Below are 24,637 nucleotides of genomic sequence, written 5' to 3' on the forward strand. Positions count from 1 at the left end.
AAGCACCGCCTCGGCGGATGTTTGATAGCCCGTTGCTCACCTACATGACCGGAGTTGTCATTGTCCGGACTATTTAATCTCAAAGGGTGTGTGCAGCAGGAGAGACTGGAGAGACCTGGTGTTTGGAGGCATATCCCCTGGGACCCACCAGTCTTTATATGGCACAACCTCATGGTTGCCATAAGCGTATCAGGGCTTCCTCGGAGGAGCTTTGTCAAAGATCAACCTGGTACGAGCGCAGCGTATGGAGTACAGATCAACGGCTTGATCAGCGACCAATTCCAGCACGACGGTTGCGACTTGTCACAATTGTTGATGGTTCTCATGCTGTTACATAGACTTCTCACAGTGATACGTCCATGGAGTATTCCGCTTCGCCTGTCTCATGGCTTTTACTGTCTCTTTTGTTCAAAACATGCAATCACAAGTCTGACAAATTTGTCGCGGAGAGGCTTCAAAGGTCGGCCAAGACCAAACAGATCTGCATGTGTGAATGACGCGTGAATTTAACAACAATCCAAAGAGAGCAGAGCAACCATGTCAAAGCGATATAGATCAGCCATGATGGACAGAAGGTGTTTGAGGAGAGCATAACCAAGGAAATGTAAGACACAACATTCCTCATAGCGCCACTGGCATCAGCAAGACGTCGATGGTGAGGCCCGTCTTGTTGTCAGATCAGAGTGGTTCAGCGGTAGGGCACGGGCTTTCTCGGCAGCGGGATCGTCATGGGCTGGAAGTTGCAAAAGCTTAAGAGATGCGAGTCGAGACAAGGAGGAAAGGCATGTTGGAACGGCGCAACTGGGTCTTTTGCTCCTCGTCGTCTCTTCCGTCTCGTCCCCGACACAACATTCATCCCGGACATTCTTGTGTGCCAGTATATCCAGTTTTACGACTCGCACAGCAGCTTGTAGCTTCATACGCAGCAACAGGCGCCGACTCATCTCCAATCAAGACTTCCCCAGGCACGTCATGTTTGCTTTGTGACGCGCTGCAATTCTCTCGCCCTTTCGAAGCCATCATCTCGTCGCAACTGTCCGTCAAGGACGCACCATCTCCAACAAGGCATTTCTAGACATCAATTGACGTCCCTGACGTCCCGTCATCAAGATGCCTCTATTTGCTCGCAAGCGAGCGAGTTCGCAGCCGGTTGGTCCCGTGCAACATCATGTACCTTGGTGACAACCTGCTCACAACAACTCTAGCCGCTGCCCCGAGGGCCTCCTCCAAGTTCGTCCGCTTCAATAGCAGCGAGCGCCGCCTTTCTTAACAAGTCTCCTTCGGCTGCTTCCCTATCTGCCGCCGCTGCCGGCGCTGCTCTCCGATCTCTCACGTCGTCACCGGAACCTGTGGGAAATATACAGACCAAGCGCATGCAAAGGAGAGGCTCTCAATCTTCGGTAGGAGGCGGCGCTATCATGGGCGGAAATCCTAGGAACAGCATGGTCAGACAGACTAGTAGTTCGTCCATGTCGGATCGAACATTCAGATCGCCTTCGCCTGGTGGCAGGCAGAGAGCCTTATCGCCTGCACCAGACGCTCCCCCAGTTCCAGCCATCCCCCAGAACGTTATGCGCTCACAGCGAAGAGCTGCAAGTCTTGATGTGCAAAACCGCATCAGTCTACCCAGCCCGAGCACTCCCAGGAGTGCACAGCGCAATACCAGTGTTGACAGAGCAGGAAGGACGCTTAACTTGCCAACCAAGCCCGGGTTGAAGAGGGAAGACAGCACCAACTTCTCACGACCCATGAGCCCTGCTCGCGCCGTTTCCCCTCCTCCACGGCCGAACTCGAGCGTCGGTTGGTTCACCTCGCCTAAGGTCAGCAATGGCACTCCTCGTGCGAACCCCTCGCCCGCCAGACCTCAATCCGCTCTCGACTATTCTTCTCCAGCAGCCAGGAAAATACAGCAAGACGTGCAAAACGCTGCCAATGCGCCTGTCAAGAAGAACAAGAAGACCGTTACTGAAGGCGCCCGGCTCGCCAATGGCACCATGAACGCTGCCCCTACAGGTTCCATCATGCGCACCGCACCACAAGAACCCGTTCAGACAAAACCCGCGCAACCACAACCCATCCACACAGAGACAACGCCTAAGAAGAAGAAAAAGACGACTGTCGTGCCTCCTGTAGACACTCAGGCCACTGGAGGTTCCTCTCTCGCTCCTGTCAATCCTTCTCCGAGCACGATTGCCTCCAACAGCCCAAACTCCCCTCGTGCGACAAGTACTTTGCACAAACAACCATCTGTGGTTCGCGAGGAGCCCAAAGCTGAAGCCGTCGCTGAGGTTCAAACCAAACTCAAGCCGAAAACTACTCCAGTCAAACACAATCTTCTCAGATCGCTCCGAGACACCGACCCAGGCACTCTCCCCGGTACTATTACGACATCTGAAGGACCGGTTCAGGCTTACGTTGCGCCCAAAAGCACCCGTCCACGAGCTGTCAGTCTGGATATTCCTAGAGGCTACGGTCAGCGCGCCGGCTCCTCCAGTCCTTCTCGCAACGTCCATGCACATTTCGTCGAAGGCTCGTCGCTGGTGACTCCAATGAGCGTTAGGCATCATCCTCCTCCTCGGTCTGTTTCCCCTATGAAGTCCGCGCTTAGACAGTCTCCGGCCTCATCAGTCAGGAATATCTCTCCTAACGTTGCTGTCAATGGCAAGCCAAAAGCCCCAGCAAGTGAAACATCCGACACTGGATCTTTGGCTTCCCAGGATGGCATCAAGCCAGCCAAGGTAAAGAAGAGTGTTCGCATCAGCGAGGATGGCAGCAATCCCGTTCCGCCCGTTGCTGATCCGAATGCGCGAAGAGAGCTCTCAGGCGCATGGTCGAATGATGACAGTAACGAGATCATGAAGCCACGATCGGCGCTTCCATCATTCAGCAGCGTTAGAGGTCGCAAGCCTGAACAAGCAGAGAAGCCTGAGAAAGTCACCGAGACAGTGTCTTCTAGCATGACAAACAGTGCAAGCACCTTGCCCGATCACCGTGAAACCTCCAACGATCAGCTGGTGGGCGCGGTCCTTGCTCAACACTACGCCAAGAAGGAACACAAATTCGACGCTCAGCCATCCACTACGGTTGAGCCACTACCTCCACAGGTCACTAGCAAGGAAACATCGGCCGACATGTCGGACTCAGCCTACTCAGAGGACGAGGCAGAGACACACTTCCACCCGCCCACTCAGGGCGAAAAGACAATCACCCAGGACGAAACGGCATCTTCTAGTCACGATCCTGCGACTTTGGACCACAGTGTTGAGGGTCCCGAGGCAAACCCCATCGAACAAGCCGTGCCTGCGCTTGCTCTCCAGCCTCCCACACCTGGTGTTGAAGAAGAGTCCGAACCTTCGTTGGACGCAGCTGTAGTACAATCCGCTTCGAGACCTGTGCTTAAGCAGCGCAACAGTATGCCTGGATCTTGGGACGGTGAAGATTGGGAACATCAGAAGCCCGCTGCGCTCTCGAGGCAAGCAATTCGCGACGAAGCTCTCTTATCCGAAAACGACTCAAGCGACGATGAAGAGGGAGTCCTGCACCCTGCTCAGGCTTCAGTAGAAGGAGTTTCGCCGGTGCTGCAGCCTATCTACGAATCGGACTCCGACATAAGCGAAGATTTTGCTGATGCCGAAGAGGACTTCGAGCCTGGCGGCTTCGCCTCTCTCGATGCTATCGTTGAAAGTCCTGTGACCAAACCCGCAGCCGTTATTCCTAGCCCTCCAGTCAGCCCGCAAGCTGCCCTTCCCCCGTCAAGGGCTAACTTGTCAGACTCGTCTGCTCTTAGCGATGAGCAGCTCATGACAGATAATACCGACTGGAATTCTGCCACCGCTTACTGGAGTAGTCTGAGCAGAACGAAGAAGTTGGAGCTCGAAGCCGAGGCCGAGGCTGCAATTGCTGTTCCTGTCGGCGCATCTGTGCCCAAACCTAAGAAGAAGAAGCAGCCTGTTGATCAATTGGATATAACAAACCCTACCACATTCGCACCGGCTGGTGTTTCGACCAGAGACGACCCCTTCGAAGCCGAAGAGCAGCAAGAGTCGCGTGCACCCGCGATGCGAAAGTCGATGCGTAGCTCTGGTGAGTCGGAGCGTACTTCTAGCGAATCACAGATGCGCAAGTCTATGCGCGGTCCTCCAGCACCTGTTGCTTCTTCGAACGAGACACACATGCGTACTTCGATGCGTGCTGGTGGACCAATGCGCTCAGAAGGTTCTATGAAAACCTCGATGCGTGGTGATGCCGGTGCTAAGCCTGCTAAGAGAGCGTCGGCTCCCGTCACGATCAGCATTCCTGGAGCTGGTTCTGCCGCTGCTGCAGCAGCCAGATCTCAGCCAGCACAGAAGCCTACCAAGCCAGTTGTCGCCCCTCTGCCAGCTTACGACTCGGACTCGGAATCCAGCTTCAAGAAGAACAAGCGTCGTGGTTCGGTTTCGACCGTTGACTCTGTCGGCAAGTACACTATGAAACGATCAATGCGCTCTGGTTCGGTGGACGCGGGACCCCCACCACAAGAACGTGGACGCGAAGTTGCGTCGCCAGCCAAGAATGGATCAGGAAGATTCAGTCTGCGCTCTCTGTCCCCAACAGGCTCTTTCATGGGCCGCAACCAAGGCGAGAAGATCAGGCAGTCTCTACGTGGTGCACCAGTTGATGACACTCCCACCATGCGCGGTAAGAACAACAGAGCTTCTCGTGATGCAAAGGCTCAATCAGGCTTTGGCTTTGGCAAATCAAAGGCTGCCCCTGCAGCTGCGCCGAAGGTCAAATCTGGAGGCTTCAGATCTCGATTTGCGGACAGTGATGACGAAGACGATGCTCCTCGAGGAGCATACCGCAGTCGCTTCGCCGATTCTGATGACGAAGACTCGGCTGTTGGTCCTCCCAAGCACATGCCTGCCAATCTCGCCCCAGTCCGCGGTATTCCCAAGCGTAGAGGTCAAGACTCGGATTCGACCGATCTCTCCGACTCTGAGGATGAGGGTCGCAATGGAAAGAAGAAGACTGCCGGAAGAAGCAGCACTAAGCCTGCTGTACCCAGTCAGTCAGATATTGACGCAGCAATGGAAGTCGCCAGACGCAACGTCGCCGCCATGAACGGCGGTCGTGAGCCAGGCGTACCCCAGGCACCTCCAGTACCAGCAAGCAACACTGCAATTCCAGAGGCACCCTTGACGCCAACCAGACGCAAGGGTTTCCTCGGCAGCGTTCTTCGCAGAAACAGTTCTTCCTATGTCGCACAGTCACCAGTCGACTCGCAATTCCCACGCAGCCCCACCACGAAACAGCCCAAGCTGCAAAGACGCACAACACCACAGAACTGGCCTTTACCCGCAGCAGGCACAAATGGCAATGCTGCCACTGACCACAGACCTACGACCAGTGACGGCGTTCCCAGCTTGAAGAGGTCTATGCGACCAGACAACCGCCGCAGCATGAGCGGCAATGACCTGAACCACACGGCCAATGGCGGAACCGTGCAAAGCACTCCCTCCGGAAAGAAGAAGAAGTTCTCGGGTCTGAGAAAGCTATTTGGTCTACACGACTAAGAATCTTCCAAGTCGTGTATAATGAAACAAGAGGCAAAACGGAACAACCATCGAGGATTTGGGATGTGTGGTAATGGCAAAAGGAGAGGTTTTCTTTTGATAATGTATAATCCTGGTCTTTGTTATCTATTTTCTCTTTTGTTGCGTTGTTAGGATGTTCAGAAACATGGTTCTGAAGGATAGAATGATACCATTGTTTTTGTTTTCTTACTTGACGTTCGTTCTTTTGAGTAATTCCAAATAACACAATTCAATGTCATCTTGACCTGTGCATCATGTTTCTGTGACGTCCTGCTTTTCTAAGAACTGTCGTACATTTGGGAATGATAGGTATGAAACGCAAGCGTTCGTAGGTGTTGTTTCGAGGAAGTCAACACAAATCTATTGAATCTCAATTCTCTCCCCCAAAGTCGCAGCAAATCACTTAAAATCCTGCGGATCACTGATTCGTACTCCAATGCACTAGCTGAGTTATTCAAATTGCGTAACAACCGCATAGTTGTCGCAGTATCGCTGCCTAATCCCAAAAAAACATGGTCGACAGTCCAACCCTGACATCTCGGTATAGCGGGAGAAACGCAAAATGACGTAGTCGAGATCGGCGAGCGAGCGATAAAGCAGCAGGGCAGGCGCCAGGATTAAGCGACGATGGAGCATTGGCGTGCATGAAGGAGGCAGGTCCTTGTTTACCGACATCCAAGCAAATCTGCGCGATAAACGTGCTTTGGGTCTTTATCGTTCTTGCAGGCTTCGACGTCCTCGCACAAGGCTTCGACGTCCTCGACTGCGAGCAAACATCCTCGGTTGCGTCTCAGGCTTTGACGTCCTCACAAGGCTTCGACTACAGAGCACATCTTCGACTCCCTCTCAACTGTGTCTAAGCAACCTCGACTGTATCTCAGACACCCTCGGCTCGGTCATTTTCATCGCCTACCAAACATGACGCGACGAATGGTCTACGGCATAGGCCTCTGGGTCTTCCTAGCCGGTACACTCCCCCATATTCTACATCCTCTGCACGTCAATCACACCCACTAACGCGTTTACCCTTCCAGCCGTCGCCCTAACCTTCACCTCCATGGCCCTCCCCTCCTGGATCTCCTACACGTCTCCTTCATCCACCTCCCCCAACCCCTCGCATCCCAACAAACCCATCCACGTCTCCTATGGCTTACACCGCCGCTGTTCCTCTCTCACCTCTGGCTGCACACCGTTTCCGCTGCAAGAAGATTGCCATGGCGAAGACAGATATTTCTGCTCCATGTGGAGGAGTGTAGGCTTTCTGATGAACTTTTCAGTGGTGTTGGAGTTGGCGACTTTGGTGGCGTTTGGGGTTGTGTTGTTGGGGGGACGCAGTAATAGGGAGGGAGGCTGGAAGATGTGTGTGGGGTTGCTTGGGGTGGTGGTGGTTTGTCAGGTTGCTGCTATGGGGATTGTGGTAAGTTATGCACCTCCTTGTTTGCGTCTCTATGCCGTAGAGATTATGTGGAAGAACAGCACTGACAGGTGGTGACGCAGGCATTCCTCTTCGACCACGACAACCGATTCTTTGTGGGCTGGAAGTTGGACAAGAGTTGGATTCTGTGCACCATCTCTTGGATCGTGCTGTTGATGGATGTGGTGGGCATCACAGTTGCGGCCAAAGTTTTGCCTGCTGAAGATGACTACGAACCAATTCCCGATAGGAGATGAGGATTGAACACCACGATGGAAAGACAGACGCAATGATGGGTTGGTTGATGCAACCAATCCACTTCACGACGATTGCATGGCATACATACATTTTCTTTACGTCCATTCTTGCTGTCAAGGCATTATTTACAACGCTAGCGTCACTCGTACACACCTCACTTCTCTCTTACCATCTCTCCACCGTCTCAAAGCATCTACAACTCACCCGTCAAAAACTGCGCCCTGCCCATCCCAAAACTCCAATCCTCCTTTTCATTTCTAGCCACGCTGATTACCAAATCTGTCTTTGGGACTCCGCATTCTTTTTCCAATCGCTCTGCTATTGCTGCATATACATCTTGTTTTTGTTGCGTGCTTCGTCCTTGCTGGAATATTTGGATCAGGATGAGTTTGTCGGTGCGTTGGAGGCCGAGTCCGGTGTCTTCGAAGATTAGTTCGTAGGGTTCGTGTTGAGTGATGACCTGTTGAGGAAATGGTCAGTGGTTGAGAGATGGGAGATGGGAAGGCAGAAAAACGCAAGGGGATGCGATTTTGCGTTGGAGATGCATACTTGATATCTGTCTCGAGGTGGTGCTGCGAACTTGGCCAACATGATTTCTTGGATCACGTCTGCTAGGTGTTTGATTTCGTCTGGCGTGCGGACACCTTTGATCATGTCGATTTTGACGAGTGGCATGACTGCGTATTTGTTTCGATAGTGGTATGGAAGGGGTATCGAAGGATGATGAACGATCGAGACCAGAAAAGACTGCTCAATATTGTCCTTGCTTCTGTTGCTTTGGATGTTCTTGATGTTCTTTTGGTGACTTTATATACTCTTTACGCGTTGGTGTCACTACCCGCAGTATCCCGCGATCCCGCAGTATCCCGCAGTATGACGCTTGATGGAAGTCTACTGCTTTGTTCTTGCCTCGGTTGCCCCAGACTGTAATTGGCTCAGATGATGCCAAGAGAAGACATTGCGATTTCATTCTAAGGGGCTTTGGGCCGCGCTTTGCGTACTACAACGTTACATTTACAGCGTTTACACTAAATGCTACGACACACCCTCTAAGCGCGATTTTATTGCGCTATGCTACTATTACTCTAAGTATACTATATAGTTGTAATGACTATCTATTATTATATAAACTATATTCTGATTTCTAAGAAGAAAATAGCTAAGTCAGCTAAATAAATTATTATATATAGAAGATAGGTAACCTTACGTTTTTATGACATTTTCTATATTACGCGTATATAGCATCCGGTGGTGACCTCGAGACCACACGTGACTGGCTGGGTCTACCGAGGCATCTTTGTTCGTTATTCCCGCTTTGATCTTTCTCATGACTATGAACGCGCCACCACGCGTTTTCTGACCATTTGACCATCGACTTTCTCCAATCCCAATCGCACTCTGCTGATAAGGTAGCTGATTGAGTAGGAGGTCTATGGAGTCGAGTCCGGGGCAGCGACATCGGAGAGGTCCGATAAGCAGGGCGCACAAGATAGGCGGACCGAGGTCACCTTGATAAGAGCTCTCGGACTGTTTGCTATCTTACTTCAAGGAAGTCGTGTCGCACGCATCAACTTGCTTGATTGGGACTGCAACGTTGGTAGTGACTCCTCTGCGTGCTGACCTTTCCTTCTGTTCTAGCTATGTCATAACCATAGCAATTTACATCTCGGTCTCATACTCTCTTTCTCTCAATACCGATTGACTGCTTCGACTCTTTTAATCATGCTTCTCGTATACCTTGTTCCTATCAGCTTCATCTCCTACTACCTCTACACCCGCCTCACATCCCCCCTCTCCAAACTCCCAGGACCATGGCACACAAACCTCAGCCCCCTCCCTCTCATCATCGCAGAATTCTTCGGCCGTAGACGCCTCTACATCGACGACCTCCACAGCACCTATGGCCCCGTGATCCGCATCTCCCCAAACGAATGCAGTTTTTCGTCCTACGCCGCTATGAAGGAAATCTATACATCTGGCGGCAGTGGCTTTGACAGAACAGAATTTTATGAGTTGTTCATGCAGTTTGGATGTAAGACTTTGTTTTCAATGCCGCCGAGGGGTGAGCATAGTCAGAGGAAGAGGGTGTTGGCGGATAGGTATGCGAATAGTAACGTTATGAGAGAGGAAACTATTGAGGGGTTGCGAGGGAGGGCGAAGAAGTTTCTGGGGAATTGTTTGAGGGAGGATGGGGGTGATGCTGATGTTTATGTGAGTTGTTACATTTGATCTTCGGAAAGCTTTGGATGTTGTTGATGCAGAGGAATGGGTGCTGACAGAGAGGTGATAGGTGCATCTGCATTGCTTTGCTTTGGATGGAGCGTCTCAGCATTTATTCGCGCCTTATGGCACCAACTCGCTATCTGATCCCGAGGACTTCAAGATCATGGCGGAAATGTCTTATGCAGATAGTCTGCGAGGTTTGCATCCTTCCCGTCCATCTTCCCCTCAAAATGCTAACAGATTCAAGCGCCATACCTGGAATACTATGCACCCAAACTCGCCGCCTTCTTCGACAAACTCAACTCAAAGCGCTCGAGATCAGTGCCTCTGGCCAACGAATTCGTCCTCGCGGCAGTAGAGAAACCGAGCCCAGCATCCTATTCTTTGCTCTCGAAACTGCACTCCAAAGCTACAGAACTGGAAGGCGACTCTGCTGCTGCAGAGTGCATGGATCACCTTGCTGCTGGCATCGATACCACTGGCGATGGCCTCTGTTTCCTAATGCACGAAATCTCATTGCCCGAGAATGCACACATACAACAGCGCTTGAGGAACGAGATCAACAGCAGTGCAGACAAGAACTTTGATCAATTGCCTTATCTGGATGCTGTGGTCAAGGAAGGATTGAGGGTTTTCCCACCTATACCCATGAGTTTTCCGAGATATGCGCCTGATGAGGGTACTGTGTTGGATGGCTACTTTATCCCTGGTCACACGATTGTTTCCTGCCAGCCGTTTACTCTGCACAAGGATCCTGTTGTCTTCCCTGTTCCGGAGCGATTTGATCCGCAAAGATGGCTGGAGGACAAGGGAGAATTGGAGCGTAATCGTATGTTTTTTGCTTTCTCGCAGGGTGCTCGAGGGTGTATTGGAAAACACCTTGCTTTGGCTGAGATGAAGATTCTGCTCAGGGAGGTCTATGGCGGGTATAGGACCGTGTTGGGAAAGGAGAAGGCGGATATGAGGTTGGACGATCAGGTCATCTCTTCACGACCAAAGGGACAAAAGTGTCGGTTGAAGTTTGAGAAGGTAGTTTAGATCTTGCTCAGATCTATCGATTATGCCTTTTCGAGAGCATAGACAGTATATGTTACGCCTCCAACCTTGACATCAGTATCCTGTTTCCAACCCTCTGCACTAAACACCTCCTCACCCAACTCTGCCATCGAAGGCAACTTCTCACCAACTTGGTACCTCCGCAACCAACTTCCATCCACCTTCTCCTCCCTAAGTACCGCAAACTCTCCTCCCTCACTCTTCCTCAACACCTGAAACCAACTTCCCACTTTACCCACAAAAGTAATCCCATTCCCATCCTTACTTCTCAAAATCCAGGCTGGCTGTTCGGAAGGTGCAATATCAAGGTTCCCCCAAACTTCCTCATAGTCTTGGATCTTATCACTGTTGTCCGGATTGGGCATACTCCCTTTTTCCAGTGCGTCGCCATTGGGTAGATCCTCAAAGATACCAATGTCGTCGTGGGCTTCGGTGTTCTGGGAGCAGATTTCTTTTGTCCATTGGCATTCTACTGCATCATCGTTAGCATCTTGATCGCCCTGGCGCTACGAGTTCTGGACTTTGGAAATGGTGGGGGTTGAAAACGCACATGGTGATGAGGAAAGAATTGTTCGTCTTCCAGCCATTGCCCAATCGATCGTCGAATCTGCTTTGAGCATGCGGAGATCTACGAAGAAATCGCCGACATCGAGTACGAGTGTTGATGTTGGCTCTGAGGGTTCTCCAGGAACCCAGCGGAGGGATTTGCGGTAGGAGAGTTGCACGACCATGATGATTGTGCTGTGTGTGACAGAGGTTGGAGTATTTACGATTGGAAACTAGGGCTACAGAGAGGACTTATAAGAAAAGTACAAAATCCAGGGCTCTTGCACATGCCCCTTTGAGACTAAAGAGCTATATCACGTCTCTGTTGTCAAACGCGACATTGATGGCGAGAAGTGGGGAGAGACGACATGCGAGTCAGGGTCACCTTCTGCCCCGCTTCTTCCGATGCCGCCAAGCATCTCTTCATCCTTCCCTTTTCGTTCCTGATAACGATGACTCTCTCGTCTCCAGTCATACTGCCTGCAGAAATCGCTGCCAAATCAGTAGCAATTTCATTCCTGACAGCATCCATTGACAAACACATGCACCAGAATGTGGCATAGGCCACCTTGAAACCTTGCAGCCAAATTCAGCCTCGGTCACCCAGCAAGATGGACGATCAGAACCCCGAAGCTTCGGCTTCTGCAACAACGCCCTCCACATCTGCAGCAGCATCCACTACCACACGTGCAGCTCCTAACAAACGGTCTTGGAGCGGTTGTGCAAGATGCAAGAAACGAAGACAGAAATGCGATGAAAACAGACCTGGCTGTGGCAGGTGTAAAGCAGCTGATGCAGAATGCGTATATGAAGTTAAGCTACGATGGGGTGGCAGAGCATTTAACCAATCTAGATTTGGAGCATGCATTTCTGATGCTAAGGTGTCCAAGGATAAGGTCAAGAAACTCGGTAAGTAGATTATGGTCATTATAGTTTAAGGGGTGGTATAGGCTGACTTCTGTACAGGAAGTGTGGATAAAGGATTTATCTATACGGTGAATAGTTTCCAGGTGCAGCCTCAGCCTCCGAGTATTACTGCAACACCTCCTCCTGCTATAGAAGAGCCGTTACCAGTTGAGCAACCATCGGAGGATCTTATACTGCAAGACTTGCCTATCGAGATAGAAGATCCTCTGGCTCTAGTCCCGACATCATCTGCAGATGGGTTGTTCCTGGAAGATTACGAGATCGACTTCTTCCCGTTATTTACGCCAGTAGATCCATTCGTCAATCTCGGAACCTTGGACCGATCACTACTCGATCACTTTATCAATGGTACTTCACATGTCATATCCTGCCACTCCAAAGTCCAGGAAGATGTATGTCGAGTCATCGTCCCTGCTGCACTACAAAGTCCAACTCTTTTCTACGCCACTGCTGCTCTCTCCGCCATACACCACAAGTCACGGCTCGGCTTTGGCAGCGACACCCTAAGACAAGATCCTCTAATCTCTCGACTGCTGAGCAACAGTTTATTCGGTCTCCAGAGCGATCTACTAGAAAAGAATGTCGACAAGAGCAGCGTACTGCTAGCAACCATCAGAACACTCTTTCTGTGCGAAGTCCACGCCGGAGGCGATCGACCCGGGACCTGGCGAGCCCACTTCGAAGGCGCAAAGGCACTGATGCTCGATATAGAGTCGTGGGCAGGCTACTCTGCGAAGCAAAGAGACAGTACTCGATACTTCCTCAAGCGCTGGTATAACATGACAGAGAGCTTCGTAGCACTCACAACCGATGGCCTTGCCTCTGGCCACCTCGCAAGATTCGGTCCTCGCACTTTAGATGGCGATGAAGAAGAAAAAGTCTACTTGGACGAATACGCAGGTTTCTCCACCGACCTCACACCAATATTCCGCGAGATTGGTGCTGCGGCATGGGAACGTCGCAACGATGTTCAACCCACCATCCTCGAAGAAGGCGATTTAGACGAGGAAGCAGCATCATTAGCAACCTGTATCTGGGCACGCCTCGATGAGCAAAAAACACAACCTCCAAAGTTCAGACCCGGAGTTGAGGAACAATTGACCGCGCGCCAAAAAGCAGATTTCTTGTCTTGCAATCAGATATGGCATCATATGGCGCTCATCTACATTTACCGACGTATCTCTTCTCACGCCGCTAATTCGCCTCCAGTGCAGAGTTCTGTCAAGACGATACTTGCATGTATCGAAAGTCTTACTGCTACAGCTGGGCTTACACCACTGGTGGTCATGACAACACCGTTGTTTGCTGCTGGCTGTGAAGCCCAAGGCGATGATCGCGATAGAGTGAGAGTGCTGCTGAGAAATATGTTTGATCTCTTGCATATCCCTAATATCCACCGTTCCTTGGAAGTACTCGAGAGTTTCTGGGCCAGCACTGAGAGAGGAGAGACTCAGGACTGGGATAGCTTCATGCATGCTCAGCATTGGGACTTTTTGCCGTACTGAGGGCACAAGGGGATCTTCGCAATCGCAAACAAAGAAATTAAGTCAAGGGATATCCTAGGATGGAATACAGCGCAGAACTGCTCGGACGTTCACAACACGAGCACGCGCACGCCACAAATCACAAGTCGTCTCGCCATAGAGCGCGAGGTTTACCTCCACTTGTCTTCAGTCAGAGAGACCAGAGCAGCACTAACTCAGCTCATTTTGTCTTGCATTATCCCATCATCAGCCACCACAAGCTCCTAGCCCCTCGACGCCCAAACCGCATCCACCAAGGCCGTAACCACATCACAAAAAGCCCACGATACTGCCAAATCACGCCGCAGACCAGGCTCACGATGCGATCGAATGCCAATGCGACGAACCGCAATAACGCCCTAGCTACTGCTGTTGCAGCACTCAGAGAAGCAAAGGCCAAAGTGTCAGCCGGCGAGGAGGCCATAAAAGAAGCAAAGGCCGCGCTCGAAAGAGCTTGCAGATGTATTTATTGTCGATACGAATCCAGCTTTCGGAAGTTAGGGGTCATGAGGATAGAAGATAAGAAGGACAAGAAACACCGGCGAAAGTCAAGTTGAGAGAGGCAAAGAGTGCATTTGAGGAGGAGGAGAGAAGGAAATGAAGAAACAATGAGGAGATGCTAAGGTGAAGAAGAAACATCGCTTGCTTGCTATGTCAATTTATGTCGTTATTCATCCTCTGTTCTGCTTGGGCTAGTCTATACAACATTCTGTGGCCCTTTTCTGGAATCAAGCATCTCTGTTCTGCGGCGTCCATTATCCGTCATCATCAAACCTCCTTCTTCCCCTCCAGATCCATGAGCCCGTCAACTTGCTCTACTCGGAATCACTTCCCAGACTATCCATGCCTCTGCGATATCCAGCCATCACATCCCTGCCTCCTTTCTTTTTCTGTTCACCACCTCTGACCCTCTCATACTTGCCACTTCCGTCTCTGCCGCCACCACTTCTGTCGGTGCTGGCAGTGACATCGCTATCAGCATATGTATATCTGCTGCTTCTGTGTTGTTTAGAAGGCGAGGCTGAATTGTTTCTGCTAGACGAAGCTCTGCGTTCGCGGCGCTCAGCACGAGGAGGAGCTTGAGCAGAAGGTCCAGGAATATTGCGGGATGGTGAGGCTTGAGCTACAGGACGATAGGCATCGTAGTAACTGCTGTTCGTGCGTGTGCCAGAGGTAGTGGTGTAAGTACCCGTATACACCGTACTCGACTCATCAGGGGCGCCAGAGAAGGAGTAATCCCTTTGTCTAGGCGCAGCGGATTTCCTGGGGCTGGAAGAGCGGCTGCGGCTGCTTTGCCGCTTTGAACTCTTTGGTGCTTTGGTGACTGGTGTATGCGATTTGACCGGCGAAGATGGTTTGCGAGGAGTTGTAGAGGTGGCAGCAGTGGATTCTTTGGCGAGTGCGGCGGCTGCGCGCTCGGCTTCCTTGCGCCATTTCCTCTCCATGCGTGCTGCATCTTCCGCAGCTCTCTTTTCAGCCTTTTCGCGTTTGCGGTCCGAGGATGACAAGATGGGAGCTGCAGATGACGTCTCAGTCATTTCAGTAAGTGTTTCGCTGCGGTCCGAGTAATCGTAGGAAGTGCCATCGGCTGATCTGTTCATGCCACCCACTCTAGCAGGTTTCTCATGTTTGTAGTCGCGCAGATCGCGGTCGCGGTAACGACGAGAGTGATTCGTGGAGGTGGGAGCAGCGCTGTAACCTCCGCCCCTGATTTTGGGTTGTCTTTTTTCGTTGTTGTTGCGGGAGATGGATGTCATTGCATCACTGCGGTCGCCGGAATATTGCGTGAAGCCATCGGAGTAGTAGACTGAATGACTGCCTCCAAAACCCCTGACAGCCATGATACCCTTCCTGCCCTTCTCGTCAAAGCCCACCACACTCTTTGCCGCGATGCGATCACTCTTCCTGGGTCTGCTCACCACACTTCTAGCCGAGTAAATGGTATTTCCATTAGCGTCCTTCTTCCTCAACACCGTAGATTTCCAGTCGTCGAAATCGCCTTGTTGCCAGTGGAAACCTCCGTTTTTGGCATGGAAAAAGAACCAGATAGAGGCGAGTACGATGGCGAGGAAGATGAGTGCGAAGAGCGAAAAGTAGACTTTGTTGTTTACTTTGCTGGGATCGAGGCAGCCGGCGCATGGGACGGGTGGAGCGCGAGAAATGAGGTGTGGTGTGGGTGCCATGTTTGCTGGGGCTGCTCCTTCAGCTGGAGTTGAAGGTTGTTGCAAGCGGTAAATGCTGATGGTGATGGTATACAGAATGTGGGGTAGGCGGATGGTATCGATCAAGTGATTGCAACGGTGTGGTAGACGGTTGAATGGAGTTGAGATAGACGTTGTGAAGAAAAGTTCGCGTCAAGAAAGCGCGCGAAAGAGGAGAAAAAGACGCGATAGTCGTTGGACTGTCTGCTCGAGATGGCTGGCAATTGATTAATGGCGTGGCGTGGCTGGGACGTGGTTGGTCTGCATCTCTGTCGATCAACACTAACTTCCCCACGGCAACCGCCCACTTCCAGGGTCCTGTCAACCAAGAAACCTTGATTGCCTTCACGCCTTCACGACTTCACTCCTTGATTTGTCCATGTACAAGTTTTGAATCTGTTCGTTCATTCACATAATCTAGTGATATCCATCATCTCTTTTCGCATTGTACGCCATGCACCCTTCACCATCTAACCATGTCCCATTGCGCCTCTCGATTTTTTTTTCGCATCCTCCCCGTCTTACATACGCTCAACAGGGCTGAGACCCAACAATCTCATACCGTTGTACAAGACCTGGCGAGCGCACTCGTAAAGTGCCGCACGAGCCTTCTTGACCTCGGGCTCGGCCTTCATCACATTGAGCTGCTCGTAAGAACTGCTCAGCATGTGTGTCATCTTGAAAAGATATGTCAACACCGTGATAGGTTCTTGTGTCTTGATGGTGTTTGTAAATGTGTCGGGCCATTGTGCCAGCGAACGGATAACATCCACAGCGTGCTTCTCGCTCAGCAAAGACCAGTCGGCTGTCTCGAGCTGCTCGTGTGTGAACTCTGCCTTGCGAGCAATCGAGCAGAGACGGGCGTGTGCGTATTGGAGGTAAGGGCCAGTGTCTCCCTCGAATGAGGTCATGCGGTTGATGTCGAATTCGTAGTTGTTGATACGCTTGCCGCTCATGTCTTGTACCATGACGGCTGAGATACCGAGAGTGTCGGCAGTTTGCTCAGGGTTCTCTACCTGCACGTACTTGCCCTCGTTGCTTCTCATGACATCGTGCATCTTCTCACCGACATCACGGAGAATGTCGTCGAGGAACTTGGCAGTACCCTTACGAGTAGACATACCCAAAACCATACCGAAATTGACATGTTGGCACTTCTTGGACACCTCGGTGTACTCATCGCCCATGACCTCGAGAATCTTGAACAATTGAGACAAGTGCAAGTCTTGCTGCATTGCAACAACATAGATCATCTTGTCAAACTTGTACTTCTGGTGACGCTCGACAGCAGCACCGATATCACGGGTGAGGTAGAGGGTGGTGCCGTCTCTCTTCTTGACCAAAGCCTTGCCGAGCTTCTTCTGGTACTTGGTCAGGTCGACGAGGACAGCGCCCTCACTCTCCTCGCTGACGCCCTTCTCGGCCAGAACCCTGGCAGCAGTCTCCATGCTCTCGTTCTGCACCTGCGACTCACCAGAGTAGTCGTCGTAGTGGATGTTGAGACGAGCGTATGTCTGCTTGTACTTGACAATCGAGAGGTCACGGAAACGAGCCCAGATACCCAGAGCATCCTTCTCGCCGTCGGCCATGCGCTTGAAGTAGTCACGGGCTTGTTGGTCGATACCCTCCTTCTCGATACGCTCAATCTTGGCCTGCTGCTCAACGACCGACTCGTTCTTGGCCTCGAGCTCAACAACTTGTGCCTTGAGAGCCTTGACTTGCTCAGCCTCGTCGTGTGCAATGGCGCTGACCTTGACGTAGACCTCGTACAGGTGACCGATGGGGTTGGCTTCAAGAGCCTCATCGCTTCCAAACTTTTCGAAACCAATGGCCAGAACACCGTACTGCTTGCCCCAATCACCAAGGTAGTTCATACGGGTAACATCCCAGCCAGCAGCCTCGTACAAGTTACTCAAGAAACCTCCAATGATGGTCGAACGCAAGTGACCGGCGTGGAAAGGCTTGGCGATGTTGGGCGACGAGAACTCGACGATCATCTTCTTCTTTCCCGAGTTGGGGTCCTTGGGGTCGTGAAGACCGAGGTTGGGGTTGAAACCGTACTTGGTGGTGTTCTTGAGGATCGAAGGGAGGACGAGCTTGGCGAGAGGGTCTGTCTTGAAGAAGAAACGGACAAAGGTCTTTTCGGCGACGGGAGGGAGGATGAGGGGGGATTCAGGGAACTACAGACAAGGTTAGTTGTGTGCTTTCGATATAGTCACTACAGGAAGTAGTACCTTCTCCTTGATCTCGACGGCAAGAGCGTCGGGCTTCTTGCCCTTGATGCGCAGAGCAGGGACGGGCAGCATCAGATCGCCGTATTCCAGAACCTGAGTCCATTGCAGCAGAGGGTAGATTTGCTCGGCAGCGACGCCAGTGATGGGTGCGAGTAGCTCGGCAATGTGAGCGCGGTAGATGTCGACCTGGTTGTATGTAGGGAATGTGGCCAGCTTAGACAGCTGGGGGACCTCGTTGAGGCCAAAGGCCTGGACCGAAGCAGTGAGTTGCTCCATGGTGACGCCTTTGTGGGTGGGAAGGTGAAAGTTGGAGAAGTGTCTCGTGTGCGACCAGAGGTGATGGGTTCCGAGTCGAAAGAATGAAGTCTTGTGTGATGTAGACTGACCAAGGAAAGACGATACTCTTTTGACCTGGAATGCGCGCATGCACGATGTGTAGAAAGTGACTGAGGGTGAGTCGAAAACACTTTTTTGGTCGCGAAACAGTCACGAGCGACCGAGACCACCACCTCCTTCCGGTCCCCGCCATTCTCTTGGCGTGCATGAGTCATGGCAGAAGGTCAAGAATTTTATCCACAGGCAGGCGCGACCGAGACATGACGGATCTTTGGGGCACGCAACTTCTTCCTAGAGACTCAAACATTAAATTGTCATTACTCATTCGCAACAAATTACTTCGCTCCAGCTGCGTCCAGACCAGACAGCAACAGTCTTTCCGCTTCACTGACATAGCCTAGCTTCTCGCGGTTGTCATCACATAACCTGCCGTACTCTAGCAGCAGTCTGAAGACATAGATCTGCATGTCCTCTCGTCGGAGAACCGTCTCGGTCCACTCTTTGCCCTCAAGTGCAATCTTCTTGGCTGCTGCATCACGCCCACCTAGAAAGTAGTGCATGATGCCGTAAATGTCGACAAATGTGTTGTCCATGGGCACGAAGTGCTTCCAAGCCATCATTCGGGAGTCATGCCATTCGTCGTAGATGGTCGCTTTGATAGGTAGTGATGTTGATCCGAGGAATCCTCGATACCTTCCAGAGAACGAGTTGCCGTCAATGTCTGGTAGATATTTGTAGTTGTATTGCTCTCCCATGGGCATCGAGGGCTTGACTTGATAAAATGCATCGTCGTAATCGCAAAACGGTGGTCTTGTGTCGGGGAAGCAGAGAAGGTGTACGAATGCTGCATCTCCCCATTCTCCAACCCATTTTGCCAGAGAACCAGAGGGCAAGTCATACTGCCCAGACTCGGGCAGTTCAAAGTTGGGTTGCTTGCCCGTTTCCTCAGCACGTGCAATACTGGTGCTGTTTACCATCGACACAAAGCGGTGGCGCTGGAAGCGAGCCCAGGTTGTGTCCTTGTTGCGACCACCCGAAGCAGCACCTCGCCAAATGATCTTATTCTTCTTCTTGTCCCACTCGGCGCCGTGTTCTTCGCCACCAGAGTAGAAGGGGTCGTCTGTCCAGTACATGGCTGGTGGCAACAGAATCTCATTGTTCATGGGTAGTTTCGAGCCTCCGAACAGGGGCATAAGCTTCCTCGAGTTTGAAATTGAGATGGGCTCAACAAAGGTGCCGTGAAGGCCCTGAAGTTGAGGGTGTTCGCAGGGTTGTTTCACATATGTCCAGTTCGCGACGTAGCCTTCATGACTTTTCTGGGGATAAGAATTGTTCAAGGGTGGGAATACGGTATAATCCACTTCTGCCTTGTAAGAGCGAGCAGGAGAGTCCGGATGGCATCCGATGACAGCGCGGTCCCAATAAGGTCCGCCTTCCCATTGAGGATCGAATTGAGGGACTTCCTCGTCCTTCCCGACCGACGTCTTGCCAAACTTGCCAACGACTTCGGAAGCAGGCACAATACGTCGTGACTTCTTTTCTGCGGTCATGTATTCGTCTATCGTCTCCCAGGGTACTACCACGCGCGACTCATCCATAACGTTGATGGGAATGTCCAGATCAGGTAAATGGTGTACGATAGTGCCAATCAAGTTCTCCCAAAGGTCCAGCCAGACGCGTGGTTGATCGCTGAGCTGTGATGTGTTGCCATTGCGAATACTGATTCGATGGAAGATGTCGCCGGCTTGCTGGCGAATACTCGAAGGAGGCACTGCCCAGAAGGGATTCAAGTCGTGGTAAATGCGATCGAAGAAATCTTCGATGATCAGGGCATTGTTCTCTTGGGCGAAATGGAACCAGGCGTCGAAGCCTGGCGGCGGTCGTCGCCCTCTGCGGTCCTCGTATGCGCGCACGGCATCAGCGAGTGTATGCGACTCCTTTTGCAGCAAAGCATCTTGTTGGCGATCCGCCTCTTCAATCAAATCGTCGATGGGGTGATGGGGTCGAGCCTTGGTCGGAGGCTTCCGGGAGATGCTTTCTGGAACATGGATGGTATCGGCGTTGGCATAAAAGACTATGGTAAGGATGAGGAGCACCGCGGCCAGCAGCAGGAGCTGGCTGAAACGTCCATTGATTCGGGGAGCCGTCAACATGACGGTCCGGTGACACTGCCGCTGACCAGGACAGATGTTACGATGTGCTCATGTAGGCTGACCCGAATGCGCCGGGAGAAATGCGGTAGAAAATGGGGTTCTCAGGGGCGTAGATGGACTACTACAAACAGGCGGCCACGAAGCAGGGTCAAGTTAATTACCTAGGAAGGCGATGGATGGCGCCGCGAATTTGTACGAGGGCCGCTACCAGGCCTGCCAAGGCTGCGCGTTGGCGAAGGATGAGAAGGCATGTCATAACAACATCTCAGGCGGGTACCTTTGATCTCGGAGAGCGTTGTCCTTGATCCACTGCATATGCATCATCGCATCTGATGGCACAAAGAGCAGGAACCCGGTCTTGCTGAACTCGAGACAAGGAAGGCGCTCATCAGGTGGGAAAGAGGTTTCGGCTTGTCATCAAAGTCCCGGCTTGGCGTCACGCATGCCGACTATTAATCTGTCAATTCGCCAACATCGATATATCCAACATCGATGTACATGCTCAAAAACACTCTGTTCCTCTTCAGACAGTCTCAGTATTTGACATGTAGTGTCACATGTGCCGCAAAGTTTCTCCAGACCCTTAGAGATGTTTGCTATATTGCGTGGCATCCAATTGAGAGCGCACCGTCCGAGTCAACTCGCATCTTTTCACTCTGGCCATCTGTTGATTCGACTTTCTTCATCTGCTGCCAACAATGCTACCAACAAGGACCTTGGGGATGCACCTCAGGAGGTGCCATTCTCTAAAACCAAAGATTATCGGAGAGCACACAACAAAGCATACTATCAAAAACACAGGGAAGCTTTGTTACTTCGTCAAAAAGATCCTTCCAAAAAGGAAGCTCAGAGATTGGCGCGTCAAGAGTGGCGTCGTAACAACAAGGAAGCCCTCAACGCTAAGGAACAAGTATGGCGTAGCGAGAATGCCGCTCGTGTCAAAGGATACAATCAGCAATACTATCAGCGTCACAAAGAGGCCATATATGCCCACAGCAGGAAGTATCGCCTTGATAACCCAGAGGTCACCAGGCAGTATCGTCGCCAGTATTATCTTCAGAACTCAGAGGCCATCAGGCAGAATCAACGCCAGTATCGTCTGCAGAATGCAGAGGCCATGGCTGCGCAGCGAAGAGCGCGCTACTTAGAGTCACCCGAACGCATTCGAAAAGCCGCTGCGCGTGAGGAACGCAGAGCATTACGTGCCGCTGAACAGGATGAGCGTCAGAGAATGCGTGACGCTAGAAAGGATGAGCGTCAGAGAATGCGTGACGCTAGAAAGGATGAGCGTCAGAGAATGCGTGACGCTAGAAAGGATGAACGTCAGAGAATGCGTGACGCTAGAAAGGATGAGCGTCAGAGAATGCGTGACGCTAAAAAGGATGAGCGTGAAAGACGTCTCGAGGAACAGAGAAAGAATGCCGATCTTCGGAGACGTCTGAGAGAGGAACGCGCTTCAATCGACAAAGAGCGGGTAATACGTCTTGCCGAAAAAGAACTGTCCTCCAAGAAGCGCATTCACTTGCTCCGGCAACTTGCAAGGCAGAAAAGGCTTGAGAGTTCGAACTCGAGCAGAAGGCTCTGACGATACTATCAATCGGTTACGAAGGCTCGACCACAGAGTTGCACACAGCGAGCACTTTTCTTCTGTTAGACGGGACCTCCCATGACTGACTTTATGAAGGTGTTTGGCACCATATCATAGGTAAATTGAGCATTTGAGCATGTGCCACTGGCACAGCGAATTGTCACACATCTTGACCCGTCGCAACAGACATTCGAACAGAATAGCCTCTTGATTTCGTAGACCTCACCGACGAGGTGTCGCGTCGCAATGCTCAAAACATGCTCTAACTGCCTCCGGGCATCTACTCAAGCTTCCTGACTCAGATGGTACCGAAAGGCATTGTGGCTTCTGTGGAAGTTCGCATAGTCATACCGTGTGAGTCAGTGAGCAGCATTTCTTGCGATATATGATGCTCGCCGAATCTCTCCTTCTGCTCTCTGCTGTCAAGCAACGATAACATCAAAACTCGTAACTAGCAGCTCCAGCTTCTGCAAATCCCGAATCCAACATCATGGCCGTTCCAACCACCGCCAAATGCCCAAATCGTGTTTCCTGGGCTTTTCCCTTGGTCAAGTCTCGATTTGTATACCCACCAGTGCATCGAAGCTCATCCACAGTCGACGAGGGCGAAACGCATGGAATACCTCAAGATCATCGTACTGCGATAGATAGCTTACGCAACATACTCCAAAAGCAACCCCTGACTACTCACAGCTTGCAACTAGGCCGCAGTCATGATAGTCCAGGTGTAAGTAACGAAGTGGTCACAAGCAAACTCCCAGAAGAACAAAAAGCCCACAAGCGCCAAGAACGAATTCACTCCAGGTGCCGGGCACGCGAAGAAGCAGAAAGGATCAGATACGACCAACATCGCCAGAATCGCGAAGAACTGCTCCTCTTTCGCGACGCATCCTATGGGGACTATTCCAGGGACTTTCGCTGGACCGCGGCTTGCAAACTCGTCGACACCCTAGCGTCTCGCGATACAGAGGCAAGACCCGACTACTTTTTCTCGGACAGTAATCTCTTGGTTGCTCTGTTCATCAACTGCGATCTAGATCTCCAGTCCAAGGAAATTTTGGCAGAGTATTTACTGAGAGATCTGGTCATCGACTTCCCTCATGTCAAAAGTTTCAGATTCGCTGTCTACTTCCCTCGCCAAATGGTTGAGGAGGAATCAGCAGTCCCAGAAGCTTTGAGATATCTCCTCGGCACGTTGAGCCATCTGCAACGAACTGCTACTCTGGAAGGAGCGACCACTGAGATGGAGCAAAAGTTTGTCACCAGGCAACTCCATTACATGAGACGTGCTCGCTTTGATCCCGTGGAAGTTCAAAAAGACAGTCTGGATGTAAGGCACTTGGTTGCAAAGGTTGATCCTGATGATACTTATGATATTGTCATGGGAAGCCGCTCGTCGGAGGAGACGCTTCAGTCGATGGGTGCGAAGCCAATTGATATTGTATGCCGGAAACGAACAGACGTTGACGCGGCGTGGATAAAACCCACAACAGCTTTCCACTGGGCATAAGGTAGATCGGAGTAAGGAGTTTGGCGCGTTATTCAAGCATACATATAGGCTTGTAGTGTGGTATTCCAAGGTTGAGTTTGATATCATAAACTTGTTGGCGATCCGTGCTCGGGTCGACATCAAGAAACGAAGTCAAGACACTGAAACCAAGGTGACAAGTTGCTACAGTGTTCAGAAAGCAAACTCCCCATTTTCAAGTCATGTCAATCATGCAGCTGTAGAAATGCAAATCATTTTTACATGGTGGCAATGTCTATAGAGAGCCGATGACATGGCAACTCTCCGTGGAAATATCAAAAAGACTTCGCATTTTCATGGCTTTAGTTCGGCCGTCTGCATCGTCGAGACTTGTCTTCCAAATTGAAAGCGCCAGTCCGATTTGAATATTGCTGCTCCTCCCAGCGTCGAAATCAGCATTTGCATAGTACTCAGCCTGCACACTACGACTCGGCCAATACATCTTCTCACGGAGGTCCATCGCGTGCTTGGAGTTGTAGGACAACCTTTTCTGCTCGAGCCTCCAGTCGAGAGTAGAAGTTGTGGTAGGATCCAGCGGAACAGATTGCCAGTGGTCGACCGCGGCTTGGTGACGTGTCCGGGTAGGGTGCAGTGTTGATCTATCGCCAACTGTGGAGTAATAGATCCCTCCTATCCGGGCAACACTGCGTATGGGTGATGCAAATCTCGCTCGAGTAGCAAGTGTTTCTCGGGAATTCCGTACTGCACTTGCAGATGCTGCTCGTGGTCGCGACACGTCCTGAGGTGGAATATCAATATCGTCCTGTTCCCTCTCAAATACGATGGACCCCGGATCCTCGGTTTCGAGGAACTTATCAGCATCGACAAGTTTGACGTCTGGACATTGTATCTTGTGCTTGTCTGGGAGGACGGATGCTTGGTCTGCTCTATTTTCCTCGACAACGAAGACAAAGAGATTTGCAAAATGAATTTGATGAAAATACAGGAACGAATAAAGGAGGAACCCAGTAATTATGAGATAGACTGGGTTCCCCGAGGACCCTCCAAGTAAGGAGACGGCGACAATTATGGTTCTGACCTCGAAGCAGCAAGAAACAAAAATCGCTATCACCGACT

General features: G+C 51.3%; 11 protein-coding genes across 11 annotated transcripts; 6 read left to right on the forward strand and 5 right to left on the reverse strand.

The window, feature by feature from the left end:
• Positions 1–1,110: 1,110 nt before the first annotated feature.
• M436DRAFT_78177 (uncharacterized protein) lies at positions 1,111–5,552 on the forward strand (the record flags this gene model as incomplete). The annotated part of the gene is made up of 2 exons (XM_013575833.1): positions 1,111–1,149; positions 1,206–5,552. 2 exons carry the CDS (start codon positions 1,111–1,113, stop codon positions 5,550–5,552), a joined length of 4,386 nt encoding a protein of 1,461 aa, XP_013431287.1.
• A 939-nt stretch (positions 5,553–6,491) lies between these two features.
• On the forward strand, positions 6,492–7,244 carry M436DRAFT_37281 (uncharacterized protein; the record flags this gene model as incomplete). Its single annotated transcript, XM_013575148.1, has 3 exons — positions 6,492–6,540; positions 6,608–6,990; positions 7,071–7,244. The coding sequence occupies 3 exons, from the start codon at positions 6,492–6,494 to the stop codon at positions 7,242–7,244; spliced, it is 606 nt and encodes a 201-aa protein (XP_013430602.1).
• A 194-nt stretch (positions 7,245–7,438) lies between these two features.
• Positions 7,439–7,920, reverse strand: M436DRAFT_78178 (4-oxalocrotonate tautomerase; the record flags this gene model as incomplete). The annotated part of the gene is made up of 2 exons (XM_013575834.1): positions 7,439–7,705; positions 7,795–7,920. 2 exons carry the CDS (start codon positions 7,918–7,920, stop codon positions 7,439–7,441), a joined length of 393 nt encoding a protein of 130 aa, XP_013431288.1.
• A 1,047-nt stretch (positions 7,921–8,967) lies between these two features.
• M436DRAFT_38244 (cytochrome P450) lies at positions 8,968–10,506 on the forward strand (the record flags this gene model as incomplete). Its single annotated transcript, XM_013575322.1, has 3 exons — positions 8,968–9,456; positions 9,536–9,665; positions 9,716–10,506. 3 exons carry the CDS (start codon positions 8,968–8,970, stop codon positions 10,504–10,506), a joined length of 1,410 nt encoding a protein of 469 aa, XP_013430776.1.
• A 20-nt stretch (positions 10,507–10,526) lies between these two features.
• Positions 10,527–11,255, reverse strand: M436DRAFT_69438 (uncharacterized protein; the record flags this gene model as incomplete). The annotated part of the gene is made up of 2 exons (XM_013575674.1): positions 10,527–10,996; positions 11,075–11,255. 2 exons carry the CDS (start codon positions 11,253–11,255, stop codon positions 10,527–10,529), a joined length of 651 nt encoding a protein of 216 aa, XP_013431128.1.
• Positions 11,256–11,681: 426 nt separating this feature from the next.
• On the forward strand, positions 11,682–13,502 carry M436DRAFT_60262 (uncharacterized protein; the record flags this gene model as incomplete). Its single annotated transcript, XM_013575521.1, has 2 exons — positions 11,682–11,979; positions 12,037–13,502. 2 exons carry the CDS (start codon positions 11,682–11,684, stop codon positions 13,500–13,502), a joined length of 1,764 nt encoding a protein of 587 aa, XP_013430975.1.
• Positions 13,503–14,335: 833 nt separating this feature from the next.
• On the reverse strand, positions 14,336–15,703 carry M436DRAFT_60263 (uncharacterized protein; the record flags this gene model as incomplete). Its single annotated transcript, XM_013575522.1, has 1 exon — positions 14,336–15,703. The coding sequence occupies one exon, from the start codon at positions 15,701–15,703 to the stop codon at positions 14,336–14,338; it is 1,368 nt and encodes a 455-aa protein (XP_013430976.1).
• A 539-nt stretch (positions 15,704–16,242) lies between these two features.
• On the reverse strand, positions 16,243–18,231 carry M436DRAFT_38795 (arginyl-tRNA synthetase; the record flags this gene model as incomplete). The annotated part of the gene is made up of 2 exons (XM_013575421.1): positions 16,243–17,901; positions 17,956–18,231. 2 exons carry the CDS (start codon positions 18,229–18,231, stop codon positions 16,243–16,245), a joined length of 1,935 nt encoding a protein of 644 aa, XP_013430875.1.
• A 395-nt stretch (positions 18,232–18,626) lies between these two features.
• On the reverse strand, positions 18,627–20,444 carry M436DRAFT_38891 (uncharacterized protein; the record flags this gene model as incomplete). Its single annotated transcript, XM_013575441.1, has 1 exon — positions 18,627–20,444. One exon carries the CDS (start codon positions 20,442–20,444, stop codon positions 18,627–18,629), a length of 1,818 nt encoding a protein of 605 aa, XP_013430895.1.
• A 589-nt stretch (positions 20,445–21,033) lies between these two features.
• M436DRAFT_60266 (uncharacterized protein) lies at positions 21,034–22,029 on the forward strand (the record flags this gene model as incomplete). The annotated part of the gene is made up of 1 exon (XM_013575523.1): positions 21,034–22,029. The coding sequence occupies one exon, from the start codon at positions 21,034–21,036 to the stop codon at positions 22,027–22,029; it is 996 nt and encodes a 331-aa protein (XP_013430977.1).
• Positions 22,030–22,522: 493 nt separating this feature from the next.
• On the forward strand, positions 22,523–23,542 carry M436DRAFT_60267 (uncharacterized protein; the record flags this gene model as incomplete). The annotated part of the gene is made up of 1 exon (XM_013575524.1): positions 22,523–23,542. The coding sequence occupies one exon, from the start codon at positions 22,523–22,525 to the stop codon at positions 23,540–23,542; it is 1,020 nt and encodes a 339-aa protein (XP_013430978.1).
• Positions 23,543–24,637: the final 1,095 nt, after the last annotated feature.

The sequence above is a fragment of the Aureobasidium namibiae genome (assembly GCF_000721765.1).
Source record: "Aureobasidium namibiae CBS 147.97 unplaced genomic scaffold scaffold_2, whole genome shotgun sequence".
Classification (NCBI taxonomy): domain Eukaryota; kingdom Fungi; phylum Ascomycota; class Dothideomycetes; order Dothideales; family Saccotheciaceae; genus Aureobasidium; species Aureobasidium namibiae.